General features: G+C 33.7%; 2 protein-coding genes across 5 annotated transcripts in view; both read left to right on the top strand.

The window, feature by feature from the left end:
• nuf (rab11 family-interacting protein nuf) overlaps positions 1–19,394 on the top strand; it is a 106,817-nt gene that overhangs the window by 61,152 nt on the left and 26,271 nt on the right. The window contains exons 1-2 of one of the 4 annotated variants that reach the window (XM_074178226.1): positions 7,467–7,907; positions 16,811–17,055. The exons of the other annotated variants lie outside the window; for them this stretch is intronic. Of the exons in view, the coding sequence (XP_074034327.1) occupies position 7,907; positions 16,811–17,055 (246 nt within the window). The 5' untranslated portion in view covers positions 7,467–7,906. Of the gene's footprint in view, positions 1–7,466; positions 7,908–16,810; positions 17,056–19,394 lie in introns of those variants that run through there. 4 annotated transcript variants of the gene reach the window in all.
• LOC141483546 (uncharacterized) lies at positions 10–16,882 on the top strand. Its single transcript, XM_074178221.1, has 2 exons — positions 10–7,369; positions 16,645–16,882. The coding sequence occupies exon 1, from the start codon at positions 4,117–4,119 to the stop codon at positions 5,464–5,466; it is 1,350 nt and encodes a 449-aa protein (XP_074034322.1). The 5' UTR covers positions 10–4,116; the 3' UTR covers positions 5,467–7,369; positions 16,645–16,882.

Genomic DNA, 19,394 nt, shown 5'->3' on the forward strand with positions numbered 1-19,394 from the left:
AGTACCTGATTGAATGTTATCTGTCTATCGAGATCGCAACGATATGCTAGTTACATCACAAAACAATTCACTGGTAATGCAGGCAGTAGCACAACGTGTTTGATTCAAGCGGATTTGGGTGAAACGCGAAGTGGGCGACATCTATATTTGATTTTGCAAACTTCAAACTCGGGGAAGACGTAGGCTATTGCTATGATAATCCACAGGTATAAACAAAAGGTGGAATTTAAACAATAATCAGTATTTGAATCATCAGTGAATTTATGCGGGTTTGTAGTGAACATTTCAAATGAACCGATTTTACTCTGATTATATCAAAGTAGCGGCCAAAAAAAGAAAATTTGCAATGAAATCGCATTCTGAATGAAAAATGAAAAATCTTGCAGATTTTCCAATATAAAGTTATTCCTGGAGTTTTACAGCGCCATCTCGCGGCACCGCACAGTGGAAACTGACGTAAATGTAGCAGCCGAAAGTGACTACTATAAGCAATCTCTACTTCAAAATTAAAGAGGAAAGTTTTATAGGAAAGTGTAAAATGAGTCCGGTTGTCTAAGGGAGGGAACTTGTTAATTTTGAGCGTGTACAAATTTTTAATTTTCGAGCAAATTATAAATGACACAAACGATGTTTTCGATATTATATTTTAGATGTAATTAATGAAACTAGCCGGACATTTTTCAAATTGAATTGTAATTATGCAACTACAAGCTTTTCTCTTACTTTAGGTTAGTCATTGGCGAAATCTTGTTCACTTCAACTGGCGTTTCCAAATGATCATTTTGGATTGGGTCTATAAAGTAACACATAAGCTGATTATTAGCTAAATAAAAACAATATTGACTTACCGTTTTTTAAAATAATATACTGGGTATATCTTCTAGTAATGACGAATTACTGGTCGGAAACGGAACACCTCATTTATTTTTCGATTTCCGGGATCATTTTGCTAAGCTCATTAAAAAAACAGTTTGTGCCTAAAGGGTACAGAGGGAGCAACGCTAGATGGTCCTACTACAAATACAGAGTTTCCCTTTGCTTGGAAAGATAATGATTTCCAATACACCAACCTTAATATGATGTTTATTATGAATCAAGAGATTGTTTTAAAAGTTTTGTCCGTTTTAATGTCGTATGTTTTTGTAGCTACATACCCCAATGATATATACTGATCGATAGAAAATTTTTACTCTATACATTGGATTTTCAAAATGTAATTTCCAAAACATTACGTAAGTAATATTTGGAGTAAAGTAACGGTTTCAAGTTTGGGCTTTGAAGTTATTGGGCTCTTTGGTTACACGCTCTGTAGTTAAATTTATATTAATTTTCATACTTCATACTTAAGTAGCGATAACTATTGAATCTTCTTGAAATATAATATTCTCCTAGAATATTCGAAAGGCTGAGAAGATGGCATTAAGAAAAAATGACAATTTTATTTTTTTTTATGTATTCAAAACTACAGATTTGCAGGCTGAATATGTTCATTTGCGAAGGTCATTATGTCTGATACCATATAAGTAAACAGTAGCATCTTGACTGGAGTTCATTCAAACTTTCATTTTGTTCTCCGAGAAATGTATTATTTTCCTGTACATTTGTCCAAATCTAAATGTCCGAAATACCGTTTCATGCCTATGCATTAGAGCATTGACTTGTGTGAACCACTCATGTTAGGTAAGTATTTGCTAAAACGATTCCATTGTATTCGCAACTTCCAAAAAGTTACTGTCGTTGTTAAATCGCGTTTACAGGTTATTGTGTTCAGTGATTAGCAAATGGAGTGTTCGGCTATAATAATAGTTTCACAAAGTAGAAAAAGGGCAAGTGATGAAGTTGAAAGACGATATTTTTATTTTATCTACAATAATTATTCATTTCAGTTCAAACATAATTCATTAATGCACATTTTGCTACTTGAGTGATTTCATGTACCAAGAAATTTATTAGGAGTAAAAATAACAACAAAATTCATTTAAAAAATCCACTTCAATGTGAGATTTCCACTTGAAAGTTTGAAAACACTCAAAGCAGTGAATCAAGAATGAAACAGTTGAATATTCAATAGTGGACGACTTGTTCTTTTCTCCAAAACGTCATAATTTAAAGCAACGTAAACAGCGCATTCCATTTAAAACGAGCTACCCTGAATAACTTTGGGTACAATGATTTGAAGGAAAAATTAAAAAAAAACACGTCAACCATAGTATACAGGGGAACACATTTTCACATATTCACATTTGATCTAACTTTCCCTATTGCACCCCCAAAGCAATTTTTTTAAATGGATCACCCTATATTATTGTATCGCATTGTCAAACGCTCCATGATAAGCAGTATAAGAGCAGTATAAAACACATGGTCTGAAGCTTATGATTCGGGAGCTACAAATCATTTGAGTTGAAAACGAGCCACCCTGAATAACTTTTGGAACAATGATTTCCAGGATAAATGAAAAAACACCTCAACAATAGTATACAGGGGGACACATTTTGACATACTCACATTTGATCTAACTTTCCCTATCGCACCTCCATAGCATGTCACCATTTTTTTTAATGGGTCAATTGTTTTGCATTATCAGATGTTCCATGATGAACAGATTTCAACAAAGTAGAATACATCATGGTCTAATAAAGCTCATAGTTTGGAACCTAAAAATTATTTGAGTTGAAAACAATTAACTTCTGTACAATCTGTTACCTTGGTTTCATGGGTTTTTTTGTGAAATATACCTCAAAAAAGTATTTTGCCTAGTTCAATTTTGAATTCCATATTCTCTTCATTTTGTATTTATCTCATTCTACAATAACGATTACCTACCAGGTGAAATCACAATTGGTGTTTCTATTTTTCTGAATTCTTGAGAAGCAATGGTTTGTACGCTTCGAGAACGGATTGAAATAGTGAGTTTGTACTACCAGAATGGAAATAGCTGCTGCCCGTAAATTCAATGATAATCATCCAGGAAAAAATGTGTGACACAAATACGTTTCGGAATTATTGAACAAATTTATGGAAACTGGATCTGTTAACAATAAAAAGCATAACCGTTCAGGAGTTGTCAACGATGAAGCTGTTTGTACCGCAGTTTTAGGGCACGTTGGACTAATGGAAAATTCGCAATCTCTCACTAAGTTATTTCAGGAATCAGTAGTACAAATGTTTTCAGGATCCTTCATAAATACAAATTCATTCCTTATGAGATTAGACTAGTGCATGAATTGAACGATAATTTCGATAGACGTATCGAGTTTTGTGAAAGTCTCACTGAACGGATCAACTTGCATCAGAATTTCTTGTATAATGACCACCAAGGTCTTCGGATTTCACTCCTGTAGATATCTTTCTGTGGGGTAATTTGAAGTCTGAAGTGTATGAGATAGAATCAACAACATTAAAAGATTTGGGAGAGAATATCATGAGGCATTGCGGAGAAATTACTCCCGAGATTCTCAACCATGTGAGGGTGGCAATGGAAGCTCTTTTGTACCATTGTATGGAAGTTGGTGGAAACATTTTTAAACATTTACTATAGACATATTTTCCTTCTCATTGTCCAGTCATCGGATTTTGATTCAAGAATTAATAAAAAATCTCTTTTTCTGATTTATTGCTTCCATATTTGTCTTCTTTGATTGACGACTTGTTTATTTTGTGGAAATTCATGTTCACTGAGGATACACTACAAAAATACACTTTTGTCTCTGAATCTATAATCCAGTTCCCAAAACCTACATTATATCAAAAGCTTTGTTTTGTTAAGTTCATGGATATTACAGTTATACAAAATGTAGGTACCAAATTATTTATGATAGGATAGGCAACTTAGGTATAAATTACTCAGATTTAAATGTAATCAGTTAGTTTTGAAAATGGTGTAATAGCCGAAACTAGTCAACAATAAAGAAATATCGTGGAAAATAGACAAAAGTGTGTTTTTGTAGTGTATTCTCAGTTCCATATTTGTCTCTAGAACGAATATTTTAAAAAATGTGGCCTTGTGTATGATTGTCGACCTATTTTTTTATTTTTCCTGCAAATCATTGTTTCAAAAGTTATTCAGGGTGGCTCGTTCAACTCTCTCGAACGACTGTTACATGCGGGTCCAAAATGGCTGAAACTATAGTTTCCAGGTTGTACTATAGTTTCCAGGTTGTCAAAAAAATTAATGTCGACTCGGTCTATTGGTGTTTGGTTATAAGAATGAAGTTTCATAATGAAAATGTATTGATTGGATGTTTATATCGTTCTCCTAGTTCTAAGTTTGATGAGTTTTTTGATCACTTTGAAAATTGGGCTGAAAATATTTTCTCCCAACAAAATAAGTGCATATTGATTGGTGATTTCAATTTGAACTTCCTCAACGAGAATGATTCTTTGGTAAAAAAATTCAAGAATTTCATTGCAAATATTGGGGTGGAACAACTGATCCATGAACCAACAAGAGTTACTAATAATAGTAGTACATTGATTGATTATGTCTTAAGCTCCTCAACCTTAAATCAATGTTCAGTCCATGAAATTCCTAAGATTACAGATCATAATATCATCACTGTTACAATCAAATCCTGTCAGCTGCAGAAATCTAGCACTTTGAAATTATATAGTGATTTTAGTGAAACAAAACTTCTTTTTTTAAATGAAAAATTATTGAATTGCAACTGGAATTTAAACTTGAATGATACCGATACAATATATGCTAACCTTGTTAAGAACATAAGTGAACAAGTCAATATTATTAGTCCATTAAAATCAAGCAAACAGTTTAAAAGCCAATTGCCTTGGTATGATCATGAAGTTTTTGTTGCAGCAAGGTATAAGGATGAAGCTTACAAAAAATTTAAAAATTGTAGAACTGTGATTGATGAACAGCTCAATTGGGCTATTTATAAAAGTTATAGAAACGAAGCGGTTAATTTGTTGAAAATGAAAAAAGCTGACTACTACGAACGGAAGATTGATGATTGTTCGCATGATCCAAAGAAAATGTGGAAATCTTTGAAAACACTTATTAAACCCAATAATAGTCCCCTTCCTGATGTAATTGTATTTGACACACAGAGAGTGATGTTAGACCAAAATAAAGCTGAAAGCTTTAATAATGTTTTTATTGAAAGTATCCTTGATATTAAAGCAACAATTCCGGCTTCTATACAATGGTCATGTGAAAATCTTGAAGTGCTTGGATGCAATTTGTCCGACTTCAAACGTTTGTCACTGAAGGAATTGAAGTCAATTATTTCATGTTTGGATAACAAGTGCACCACTAATATAATGAATAACAAGGTTCTCAAGAGTATCTTCTCGGTACTAGGTCACGTACGTCTTGATTTTGTCAATACTTCTTTGATAAATGGGCACTTTCCAGATCAACTTGAAATTAGTACAGTTGTTCCTGTGCCTAAAGTTTACAACGCAAATGAAGCCTTTAACTTTCGTCCCTTAAACACTCTCCTTTAGAAAAAGTATTAGAGTTAGCCGCTTGTAACCAAATATGCACATATATTGAAGACAACAACCTTTTGATGGAGTATCAATCAGGTTTTAGATCGCAACACTCATGTGAAACTGCTCTTCAACTCACCTTGTCTAAATGGAAACTGTCAATTGATGACAATAAATATGTAGTAGCAGTATTTTTGGATTTCAAAAGAGCGTTCGAAACTATAGATATATCTATTTTGCTATCAAAATTAGAGTACTATGGAATAACTGGTAGGGTGTTGCTATGGTTCAGAAGTTATTTACTCAACAGATCTCAATGTACTAAAATAAACAACGTCCTATCAAGCCAAAAAGCAATTGATACCGGGGTCCCCCAAGGGAGTGTACTTGGCTCTGTTTTATTCATACTTTATTTGAATGACATAAATTTTATTAGTGACTGTGAATTCATCAACCTCTTTGCAGATGATACCGTCATTGCAGCAAGAGACTCTGATATTCATAATGCTGTACACAAAATTAATTTGACTCTTGAAAACGTGGCGAAGTTCTTGAACATAAACAAACTCAAACTGAATATCACTAAAACGAATGCTATGATTTGACAACACAATATAAATATAACTTAATTGATATCAACTCCATTAATATTGAGATCTACGGCGAAACTATAGAAATTGTGAAAGAATTCAAATACCTAGGCTTCATCGTTGATAACACTTTGAACTTAAAAAAACACTTCCAGTATATGTGTAATAAAATTTCTAAAAAATTGTTTTTCTTCACTAGAATTAGTAAACAATTAACATTCCAATCTAATTTGAGGGTTTATAAAACAATAATCCTACCACACTTTGATTACTGTCCTACTTTGATATCATTACTAGACGGTAATTCTATGTCTACTCTACAAAAATTACAAAACAGAGGAATGCGCTTGTTATTAAAATGCCATAAATATACTCCTATATTATCAATGATTAATATTCTGAATTGGATGACAGTAAAAGATAGATTACAATATTTTTCTATGATATTCATATTCAAAATACTCACTGGAAGAGCATCACATTACTTCAATGAGTTTATTACATATAACCATCAGATACACAAATACGATACAAGAGGAAGAGATGACTTGGTTGTCCCACGAACTAACTTTGCAAGAACAATGAATTCTATTTTTCACAGAGGACTCTTGGACTATAACAAGCTTCCTAATGAAATTAAACAAAGTAACACCCTTCAACTCTTCAAACGCTCCTTATCTCAATATCTACGGGCACAATACTATTCCAATTGAGTTGTTCATCATTCTTCTCTCTATTAATCTCTTCATCAACTACTACTGCTATGTTTTACCCAATATATTCTATTATATAGGGTCTTATATATTTCAGTTTTTTTTGTAATTCTAATATAAATAACTGATATATTTGTATAATATTTATGTATATTAGGATATCTATTTCAAATAAATCCATTTCTATTTCTATAACTTTGGTGAGTGACTGTCAACAGCTGAACATTGAAATTCACTAGCCTTCATTTATGTTGAGGTCGGAAACTTTTTAGACCACCCTCGTATGTCGATGAATATAGGCTTAGACCGCAAATGCGTAGGGCTCTCAGATCTCATTAAAAATTGAGTTTGAAGCTACCAATCCCTAAACAAGGGGTTCACCTTGAAGTATTCCTCTTCAGGATGTATGATACCATAGACATTTTTAATACACAAATCTAATCTACAATCGGTCACATGGGGGACTCCCTTCTCTGTCACTTATCATCTCAACATTATTCGTGGTTCATGGATTACTTTTGCATTTTCAAATCAGCATTGTAATATATACTGTGAGAGTGCGTAGTGACGTTCAAGAATATTAACGCAGTGTCATGACGGAACATTTTTAATGTTGTATGCATCAGGTGTCCCCGATAAGCTGCAAATTAATTAGCAGGAGTGTGGCGTTTTTTTTTATTCTCAGAGCATTGGCGTTAGGGAATTTAAATAACCAATACAACCTAGACGCATGCCATAATTTGAAGCAAACAAAACAATAGCCATTAATTCTCGTGATAACACACAAATTTATCTACCACAAACCTTCTTGGTGACGTCGCAATCTATGTCTGATATACATATGATGCGACTTGAATTTATTCCAATTTCTATCAGTATGAAAACGCTTCTCGGGAAGAAAGTGTGCATCAAGTTATATCCGAGAGTGGACACCTTCGTTTGTTTGTATTTACGGTGTTTGAAAGTTAATGAGTTCCATGTACGAATCAGTTTACGATGAAAAATCCTGGGTGTGTGCTTAGTAAAAGTTAAAAATACGCGTGTATTTTTAGTGGAACGGTGTAATTTCGGGGAACTATCGGTCATTTCGGCGAATAAAATGTTGTGCCTTTGATTTATCGTAATAATCAAAGTATAATAAGTGTTTAACCAAGTACGAAATGGATCATCTTAATCTGTAATAATTTCCATCAATCAACTCTTTTGACATTCACAGCATAATGCTTCGGAATACGAATTTTCTCTGGGTGATTAATCGCTTGAACTAATAATCTAGTCAACAGAGCCGGCTTTATCCTTCATGGAAATCTGCTCACCTGCCAATACTAACAACACGTTGAAATACAGGTCGGAACGCCAATCTTTATTTGAGCATTACCTAATGTTAGTAAATGGGCGATATTCGATATATTAGCTGTTTCCCTGTGGTTATGCGTCTTTTTTAAGGTTATTTTCTGAACATCGTAGAAACCAGGATTCTTGGGTACCACAGAAACCGAAAATACTGATGAGTGTGGCAGTCATAGATAATCAAGTCAGTAGGTCCTGAACTAGCTGTGAGAGTACCACAGGGTACAGAAAACGCCACGGCGAAGCTCTCTGGCTTACAGAGACAGGCTTGTCTGGCCATCAGTGGTGCCATCAGTACCACACCGTCAGCGGCCACGGAGATCCTTCTAGATCTACCTCCTCTCCACATTTTTCTGGAGAGAGAGGCTAGATGGACTGCATATAGACTTGTGCACATTGCCAATTGCACAAATCGATTTAATGCAGAGTTCATCAGACTGTTGGTTGACACTGGAAGTCACAGCATTCTGGAAATGACCTCTGACTTTATGCTTCCAAATGTCAACTACGAACTGCTTCAAAAAGTACTGTTCCCGAGTAGAGAGGACTGGATCCTCCGGGAGAAGTAAATATTAAGAGCAGATAGTTGTTGGTTCACAGTTGGATCAAAAACACCTTCCGGTGCAGGTGTTTTCAGTCGCAGACCCAGGACAGAGATATCAACTTGCCTAGGAACCTATGCATCTGTATTACAAGCGAAATTTACGCTACGAATTATGTGCAGAGAGATTGGAAGAATCCAACCTCATACACAAGTCATTAAAAATAATCTCGGACAGTCAAGCGGCGTTGGAAGCTCTTGGCTCCTACCGAGCAACGTCTAAATTGGTAGCAAATTGCCAAAAACGACTATCCTCGACAGAAAGACTAAACACATTGTCTTTGATCTAGATACCCGGCCATACTGGCCTGGAAGGAAATGAGGCTGTTGACTCCCTTGCCAAGGAGGGTGCTGCAAGCAGAGTCATCGGACAAACATTAAACACCTAGATGGCAAGAAGATTTATGGACATCTGGCAGAATCTTCCAGGATTGGCTTACTTCAAGGCGTTTATTCACCCTTCGAAGCTTGATACCAAACAGTTGTTGGACTACAGTAGGGATGAACTACGATGTCTAACAAGCCTTCTTACAGGTCACTGTCATTTGAATAATCATATGCTTGAGACTCGGACTGTCAGACGACAGTGTGTGTCGCCTCTGTTTGGAAAATGGTGCAACAACAGAGCACATACTTTGTGCCTGCCACGCTGGGAGACCGAATCAAGTTTTTAGAGTTCGACAGATCCGTACTCTTACCATTTGACTTGAGAGACCACTCACCATACAAACTAATCGGCTTCGTTAAGAAGTCGAGTGTGAATAGGTGTGAGCCACAATAAACCCTTGCTGGTTGCGGTGGAGGGTCGAGTAGCCCTACTCACTTTGGACCTAACCTAACCTAACCACAGAGTACGCAACTACTTTGGGAAATGAGCCAATGAAAAGAATTAAACTAACTGAAAAAATACTTTAACATTATCCAGCTTTGAAGAATTTTACCGGTATACCTGTATAAGCTTTCTAATCTACCTCTGTTCTGTCAAGAATATCAAGCAAACTATCCATCAGGAATAACCACAGACGGGGAGAAAATACCCCACCCTGGGAACGATTATTGGTGGCGTTGAACGCAATGTCATCATCTTGAAGAGTATAAATCAAATTTACTTTATTAAGAAATATAAGATACACAACTAAGATATTGTCGAAGATAAAATATTATTGTCAAAAGTGTTATTATTTTAAAGAATATAAGTTATACAAATTGAAAGTAATATTTGAACATTTGGTGATTTCAGCATTTTGGGGTGAAAAAGTAATCAGAAAGTAATAATATATATGCTACATATTGAAATAAATAATAATAAAAATGAATATTCTCATGCAACACATAAATGTAAGTATGAGAATATAAAAACTATAAAGCATAAAAATATAAGAGTGAATGCATAGAAAATAACAGTAAGTATCAACTCCGTAAACATTTTCAACTATACCTACAGATCAGAGCTAAATGTAAAAATTAAACAAAAAGTTAAAAAAAATCACATAGTTTAAATTAAATACCAGTAGGTACTGAAACACAATAATTAAAATTAATTGTTTATATAATTTGAATTTCTGTCTGAATAGAATTCGTCTAAAGAATAAAAAGCCTTTGAAATCAGAAGCTTTTTTACAGACTTTCTAAATTTAGTGGTACATATTATGCTTTTGATCTCAATTGGCAAATGGTTTAAACATTTTTTTCCATTATATATGAAAGACCTCTCAATTTTTGATAATATTGGAATCGGTAAACCTATATTGAGCTTATTTCTGGTATTTCGTCGTGGTGAAACGAAAATTTCCGTCCTGTCTTTTTTCTGCAATAATATCCATGCTGATCAAATCATGCAGTTCCCTTTCATTCTTGCAATGCCAAAATAATCAGCGAATTGGGTTATTTCTGCGGTCATATAGTAGCTGTTCTATTAGAGAGCATGGTGTAGATAGAGCCGAAGCTCAACCTTCGAAAGATTTGATGGTATTGTCAAATGCTTCTCTGATATCGATAAACGTGACAACCGAAATCTCTTTATCGTTGAGGGATCGGGTGATTTTCTCTTCAAGGTTATGTCATGCTAAATCTGTCAATTCACCAATAAGCTTACTGATGGTTGTTAAGAGCGATCTGAGAGATTGTAGAGTTTTCTGGAGACCTGGAAAAACGGATTATTCGGAGGGGTTCCAAGTGGCAAAAAATCCAGTGCATAAAATGAACAAATGACATATTTCAGAAATCAACAAATTTGATAACTGAATAATGCCTCGCGGAATGACCAAATGAACAAGAATACGTACTGTTTTTCTCTGCTTCAGCGATTTCGCTGAAAGCGAAAGTGTTAGATAACAATTATTCGACAACTCAGTCTGCAAATACTTAGGATCAGAAACTGTTGATGTGATTTCATTTTGGGACAATTTAATTCTTATTATTTGGATTAGAAAGCAATCATATTTCTGTAAAATTGTAAAATTTTGCCTAGTCTACTCTGACATTACAGAAAATGGAATGAAAAATATGTTGTACTCGTTACGTTATCTTATGAGACTAAAAAGCTGATAATGAAATAGGCATCATACAGAACTGAACACTAATAAATCATCAAGCTTTTTCTTTGAGGTTCTTTGAATGAAATTTTCGTTGTGTCACAACAGAATAATGATTGATGATGCAAACAGGCGTTAGGTTATATGAAAAGAACAATTGCGATATGGTTAATATACTGAATTTTGTTATGCTACAGTTCAGTTGTTTTATTTTAATGGAAACTCAACTTTTTGGGGTCACTCGAATTCTTGAATGATTAAGTTGTTTGTACTCCTGAAATTGCCACCCATTCATAACGTTCCGTGAGCCAAATTTATTGACCTTAGAAAGGCGATTTTCCACATGAAACAACAATTCATTTGTTTTGGTCTGACAAGTGAGAAGGTTGTTGAGTAAACCATGAATATAGGTTAGGGAAAAATAACTTTTGTCTAATTTCTATTTTTTTTTTGTTACGACCGGTTTCGGTTTATCAAACATTTTTCAAGAAAACGAATGCAGATTGTTAAACAAATCTTTGAATATACAATGATATGGTCAGTGTCCTGAAATAACAAAAATGTTACCTGAATTATCAATACTTTATCTGAAATACCAGAACAATCATAACATATCAAAATTACTGACAATTGATTCAAAAACACTACTTGTTGATTGCTCCAAATACCAATGAATCCTAAACTAGTTGTCAAAATTCACAAATTCAAAAGAGGAGAGCTACATAGTTCCAGTTGGACAATGAGGGTTTTGAAATTGAGGGAATTGAAAATGTTTCCTGAATTATCAATACTTTATCTGAAATACCAGAACAATCATAACATATCAAAATTACTGACAATTGATTCAAAAACACTACTTGTTGATTGCTCCAAATACCAATGAATCCTAAACTAGTTGTCAAAATTCACAAATTCAAAAGAGGAGAGCTACATAGTTCCAGTTGGACAATGAGGGTTTTGAAATTGAGGGAATTGAAAATGTTTCCTGAATTATCAATACTTTATCTGAAATACCAGAACAATCATAACATATCAAAATTACTGACAATTGATTCAAAAACACTACTTGTTGATTGCTCCAACTACCAATGAATCCTAAACTAGATGTCAAAATTCACAAATTCAAAAGAGGAGAGCTACATAGTTCCAGTCGGACATTGAGGGTTTTGAAATTGGAGTTTTTATTCAATTTATTTATTTCCAATGCTTCTAACAAATTCATCTCCCTTCCCTTACTGCATGCATGATGAACTTTCAAGTTTTCTTTGTTTATTATGTGTTTCTTTTTTGAAGATGTTCATATATAGCTAGATTTTTATCTGATAACACATGCTTACGATACCTTAATTTGAAATGTCTGCCTGTCTGGACTGTATAAGCTGCTGAATAGTAACCATACTCCAATGTTTATATGCTTGATTTTTTCTACTTATCCGTTTTTGGTTTTGCGTTGAATAACATGTTCCCTACAATAGTATGAATACTCGTGTGTAGTCCTGTCACGGTATCACATTTACCCAATTATGGTAGGGTGTTCAGTCATTTATATTCCATCAAGGAGCTAGAATTTTTTTCCAACTCCAAACCGTCATTTTAATACCTCGACACGTGTTTCGATCACCAAGTGATCATCTTCAATAGGAGATGATCAAACCGATCTTCCTCTTGAAGATGATCACTTTGTGATTGAAACACGTGTTAAAATAACGTTTAGTGTTATGGAAAAACTCCAGTAATATTCATTACTACTCCAAAGGTTTCAAATAGTGCATCACAAGAACATATTTTCAACTCACATGTTCGAATTTCAGTCTGATCATTGTGACAATTGTTTTTCGTCCGTACTTCATTTATCGTGCCATATTTCCGCTGTAATTTTTGGTACTAAACGGGTATTGTATATAGCAGAATTTTCACAATACTCATTCCTTGCTGTCGTCCAGTTTTGCTTGAACCTAATTTTTGATAAGTTCATACATTCTTCAGTTTTTAAGTTTCACCAATATAACTTTCACCACAAATTCAATATATCTTATAAATGCAATATACAAGAATATACACTGATTCTTGGAGTTTACATTTCTCAGAATTTGGTTCATTGGCAATTATTCTCGTCTCGTTCCATTCTACTAGATGTTTACCATCTGCTTTCATAATGAGTTCTGGCAATTTTGAACCTATTAATTGTCTATTTCCAATGTAATTTCGATGTTCATCCTCTCGCACTTTTAATGGTCTTGATGTTTTACCAATATAACTTTTACCACTAGAAATGCAATTTTTGTTTTTTCCTTTGTGTTGTTGGGTTTTGTACGAGGCCTGTTCAAAAAATAAAGTTAACTTTCATTTTTCTCAACGAATATTCATCAATTCGTTTCAATTTTGCCCCCTTCAAAGTAGTCCTTCTGAGCGTTTTTCCAATCCTAGAAGCAGTTCTGTATGTTTTTTCGGTATGCCATTAAACTCTCTTTTATCTCCTCAATCGTCGCAAAATGCCGTTTTTCATGAGTCTCTCATTTTTGGGAATAGGAAAAAGTCGCAGGGAGCCAAATCTGGGGAATACGGTGGCTGAGGCATGATTACTTGGAAATAACGTTTTTGGCCTTCTACTTCTCCATCTTGATACAAAAAAATGTGGGCATCTTTCAAAGAAAGGGAGGAAGCAATCAATTTCAAATATTAACTCTTCGCAAAGATGTGTAGATCATGCAAAGAAGTAATTTTCAGACACGAACTGGAAGAACAGCTATTTTCATATGAACATTGAATTACACGAAAGAAAAATACTTTCGAAACAAATACTTTTATATGAACGCTGAATTATACGAAAAACACTTTTCTCTATTCAGTTTGTATTCCAAACATTATGGAATCGAATCAGATATCATTCACAGGATTTCTACACAATATAATCAAGGAAAGAAGTGAATTTCGCTTACATGGAACATTGTCATCCTTACTGCTAGACATCCGATGTTTCGCCGTAAGACACTTGCCATATCGGCTCTTCAGTAGCAAATACGGATAACTTTATAAGAAAAAACACTCAATTTTTCGGGAGTATGAGTTGGTGAATTCAAAAATTAATGAACGGATATTCTATTGCCTTGTTTTTGTGCAATGGTAATTCATACACTATACGAAGTAAACCTACGAAAAGTTGCAACTGATTGAATCCGTTAAACTGGGAGATCACTAAATTGATTAATGTAGCAGTGGATGGGTGTTACCGTAAAAAAAACTTATTTGAGTTACACACTTTTTAATCAAGTTGACATTATTATGAAGTAATTTAGTTAAGGCCTCTAAATCCGAACTGTGCTATTGTCATCGACATACAGTGCAAAATGTCCAGATATTTTCACCGTAGCCGTTACTACGTAGTAGGAGATTATATCACTTGTATTTGTAATTAACCTTGCTGCTGTTTCCTACTACAGTGTGTAAAAGCCAAATGGAATAAATTCTTTATTTCGGTTACTGTACCTATTTTAAAAGAAATCCCGAAACAAGTCACATGTAAATTATAATTTGACATTCTTCAACGTAAAAATGCCACCCCAACAATTAAGATAAATTCGATAAAATACACTCAAAAACTAAAATGTAATGCAAAACATAATAAAATGTAGAATACGACAAAAAAGTATGGATGTTAACAAAGTAGATGTTCAAAATCTTCACCGCGAATGTCTTGGCAACATCCTGATCTCAAATATAACTGTCTTCTAACATTATTTAACATAACAGGCGTTACCGACCTAATCGTAAGCGTTATTCCTCCTTTCAAGTCATTCAAATCTGAAGGTTTAGTTTTGTACACATTGCTCTTTACATATCCCCATAACAAGAAATCTCATGATGAAAGATCAGGTGATCGCGCTGGCCATTCAATCGATCCCTATCCACCGATTGGGAAATGTTGTATCGAGGTATTGTCGGACATTAACTTGGTAATGTGGTGGTGCTCCATCCTGCTGAAACCATATCGTATTCACTGGAACTTGAGGGTTTCCTGGATCAGCAACTCGAATGGCCATATCGCCATTCAAGTTGCCCTCAATGAAAAAGGGACCAATAATATGATTTCCCTACAATCCCTGCTCAAACATTAACCTTTTGGGGGTATTGCGTGTGTTCTTCTCTCATCCAGCGAGGATTTTCCGTTGACCAGTAGCGGCAATATTGCCGATTAGCATGACCGTTGAGTGACAAAGTACACTTATCAGATAACATAACGTCTTCTAATTGAATGATATTGTTATCTAACATGTCCATGTTCTATGAAAATCGTCTTCCATGAGCTCATGAGTAGGTATCGTTTTATAGGGATGCATTTTATTTTATTTTAATATGTTTACTGTCGATGAATGGCTAACATTGAATGTAGTGGATGCCTGTCAACTCGATGTATGTGGGTTTTCCTCAAACTCAAGCATCACATCTAATTTGATTTCATCACTCATTGCATTGGCCGCTGTTTTTTTATCTGCGCCACATGACCAAGCTCACGAAACTGCTTCTCTATTTTGCTTATTGTTTTTTGAGATATGTGAAATAGGCGAGCTACTTTCTGTTGTGGTTGTGTCTCCGTAACCAATCATTTGTAAAACTGTTATTTTATGCATTTACGTTAATCTAACCATTTGTCAGACTTGAAGTTAACGAAATTTAAACTTAAATTGAAATACTGACAACTAATGTTGTAACATACAAAACAAGTTAACAAGGGGTTTTAAACTAACGTTGCCACGGAAATAATTTACAGTTTTTTAAAGGATACCATCTAAATAGATATTTGCTATGGTTTTTGCTTTCTTTCTTATTTTCAATACCTCAACATGAAACAAGTTTTGAGTATATTGCAATAAGTTTTGAGGATATTTTATCGAATTTCGGTAACCACGTGATTTTAATTTATTTTATCTTAATTGTTGCAATAAACCTGAAAGCGATAATATTTTTGAATAGAAATATTCACAAACGATTATCACAAACATATACTTTCCATTTAAAAAATTGGGAGTTGTACCTGTCATTCGACGGGGGTTGGAGGTAGAAGTATGTCAAATTATAATTTAAATTTGACGTGTTTCGGGATTTGTTAAAATATGTACCGTAACCGTAATAATGAATTTATTCCATTTTACTTTTATACACTGTATAAGGATATTTTCATTCTATTCGTCTGAAAATGTTTTTATAGGACGAAACTGTAGTAACGTTATTTACAAATACAATTGGTATAATAACATAGGAAGTTTTATCTCTCAATTTTCGGAAGATCACTATTCAGAAAGTAGACACTGTCATTATTTAATAATTGCTCGAAATGGCTCTGGTTAGTTAAAAATACCTTATTCGTGTATCGAAGTCAGTTAAAACCACATGTTATTCTTGAACAGAAAAAACAACTCAGTCACCCAGAGAAAAGGGCGTATAATTCCATCCTGGGAATTCAATTAATTAATTGAGACTACGTCCATCGTACAGTATGGAGTTACTCACTGATTAGAATCTGTGACTAATGGACTCGCCCGAAGCCACTCATAAAAACTTGTTCTTCTGCAGTGCAGGCATTCCAGTTATTTTTGAATAAAATTTGTGCCGATGTTGATTTTTCACGTGAAAATTTGACAATGAACGGCGTTGGAACTAGTGACGAAGATGAATTTGAGTTCGACGATTTGGATTTTGACATGTGGGATGGACAGTTTGAATTCGTCGGACCTAATGTGAAAGACTTTAAAATGAGGACTTATTCGGAGTTCAACGGATTCAAAAGGAACGACGGACTGAACGGAGATGATTTAGCAGTATGTAACTTTAGATTATTCATATTTGTTTCCTGTCTCTCCTCTTCTTTTTGTATCCTGTTTCTCCCTCTTCCACTGTTTGCGTTTTGCGTCTGTACCCCTTTTTCTCTCTTTAACTGCTCTTTCTTTAGTTTTAATAGTGTCTGAATAAACAATAGGGAATATGCATAAAAAATAAAATGGCCTGATTTTTTTTCCTGAGCGTTTAAGGTCCTAGTATTACACTCAATTCGTTATTTTCTAATTTAATATGTATTTAATTATTTAAAACATAAATCAAAAAGTGAAAAATTAACGAGCGAAATTCAAATTTGTAAAATGCCCCACCATTGGTCGAAATGAAACGTGACGTCATACGGCATGTCCTGTCAGTCACATGTGATTTATTTTCATACATTCAGGTTGTGTTGGAGAGAAAAATTGGTTGTATTGCTATTTTAGCGTAGTTTTCTAATATTTTAATGTCAAGAAATACTAAGCGTCATAAACAGCAATGACGGACAACGGTTTTGTGAAAGCACAGTCGAATAATCTTCCAAAAATAGATGCATTCATGATGACCACATATTTTGCGTCAAACCCGAATTTTACATCTGCTGAGGTTAAAGGAGTAAAAGCTGCAAGGTAATTATTGTAAAACATGGTATTTTTAATCTAGTAAATCTGTTTTTATACATACATGCACTTATAAAATTATTTCCCTCAATATAACCTCAAATGTTGTTTACATTCATTGTATGACATACGTAAATAAGGTTATGAACTTTAAGGTTATGAAACTTTATCTGGTGTACTTTTCATAGTGTTCGGACACATTGGTACCAAATAATTACTACTCTTACAGCTATGTTTATTTTTTTTTCTATATCAAAATAAAGTGAACATTGAAAAAAAAAATAAAAAAATTGTTTGCATATTCAGATCAGGATTTTGTGTTTGTTTTACCGTCTACAACGATTTTTCCCAACCCACTTTCTTGTGTAATATTTTCAATATGTGATATGTTTTTTCATTGATGCACAATTTTTATGAACTACGTGACATACTGTCAAAAAAAATCTTATAATACTCTATACCTCTCATGTCGATTCTGTAATACAATATTGTATTCCTGCTTGGGGTGCAACTTTGAAAAATGCTATTAGCCCATTACAAACCGCTCAAAAAATGTTATTAAAAATTATCTTTAAAAAAATAGACTCTTTTCAACAAGAGAGTTACATCAAGAAACTAACATGTTAAATATTCATTCACTATACATTTATCATTGCCTAATAAGAGTGTTCCATAAACGAGCAGATTTCGCGCAGAAACATTCAAGAGATACTAGATCAAAAATGAATCAGGACGTAAAAATTGAATTCTTTAATAAAACGGTCACCCAGAATTCTTTTTTCTTTTATGGTCCAAAAATATTCAACGTCTTACCTAAAAATTTAAAAGATATAACATTCTTCAAACTATTCAAAAAAGAGGCGAAAAAGTGTGTACATAATCACCCAGAAAAAATTTCAACTTCATACTGAAATAAATACTTACTTATGTTTTGTATATATTTTGTATATAAGCACTACACATACACTACCGAAATTTAAAAATAATACCACAATAAGCGGTTATACCCCAATGGAAATGATTCAAATTATCCCATCTCATTTGAACCCTAATTTTAAATTCTCTCTTTTATCCTCTTTCTATTTCATAAAAAATGTAAGAAAGCTTCACATACCATATTAATATAATTACATTAGACATACAATTGTACAAATGCCATGCTGATTTAGACATCACAAAACAGGCTATATTTGCCTAGCGTGAGTCTACTATAATGAGTCATTTAAAAAATAAAAACTTAAACAACTAATCAATATCCATTATTTTATTTATAATATTTATTTTCACATTATTGCTTGCTTTGATATTAATGATTGTATGTAAAATGGTTCTAAAAATAAAATTGAAAATAAAAAAACTCCCCAATAACAGTTCCTAATGAACACGTCTGGGCTGGGTTAATGGCTTTTTTTTTAAATTCATCTCAACCCTAGTCTATTTGTTCCTAATAAATTTGTAACCAATTAAATGTTTTGTTATGGCCCTGCCGTAGCAGCACCCTAACTTCTCCAAATAATACGGTCCTGTTATGTTTTGGATATTTTTTAGGAGAGTAAATAACATCAAAAAGTTTCAGTTAACTATTGTATTTTGATTTCGCAAATTGTTGATCAAAAAAATTACGGGTCTTTCAACAGGGACTTCCGACCTTTGAGAATTGATATCGGCCATCTTGTTGAAGCTGTCAAATTACTTGTCATTTATTCAGTCTGTTTTGCCAAATC

Source organism: Leptinotarsa decemlineata, unplaced genomic scaffold (genome assembly GCF_025532065.1).
Source record: "Leptinotarsa decemlineata unplaced genomic scaffold, Ldec_3_MD MMD2_tig00003736_RagTag_RagTag, whole genome shotgun sequence".
Taxonomy (NCBI): Eukaryota; Metazoa; Arthropoda; class Insecta; order Coleoptera; family Chrysomelidae; genus Leptinotarsa; species Leptinotarsa decemlineata.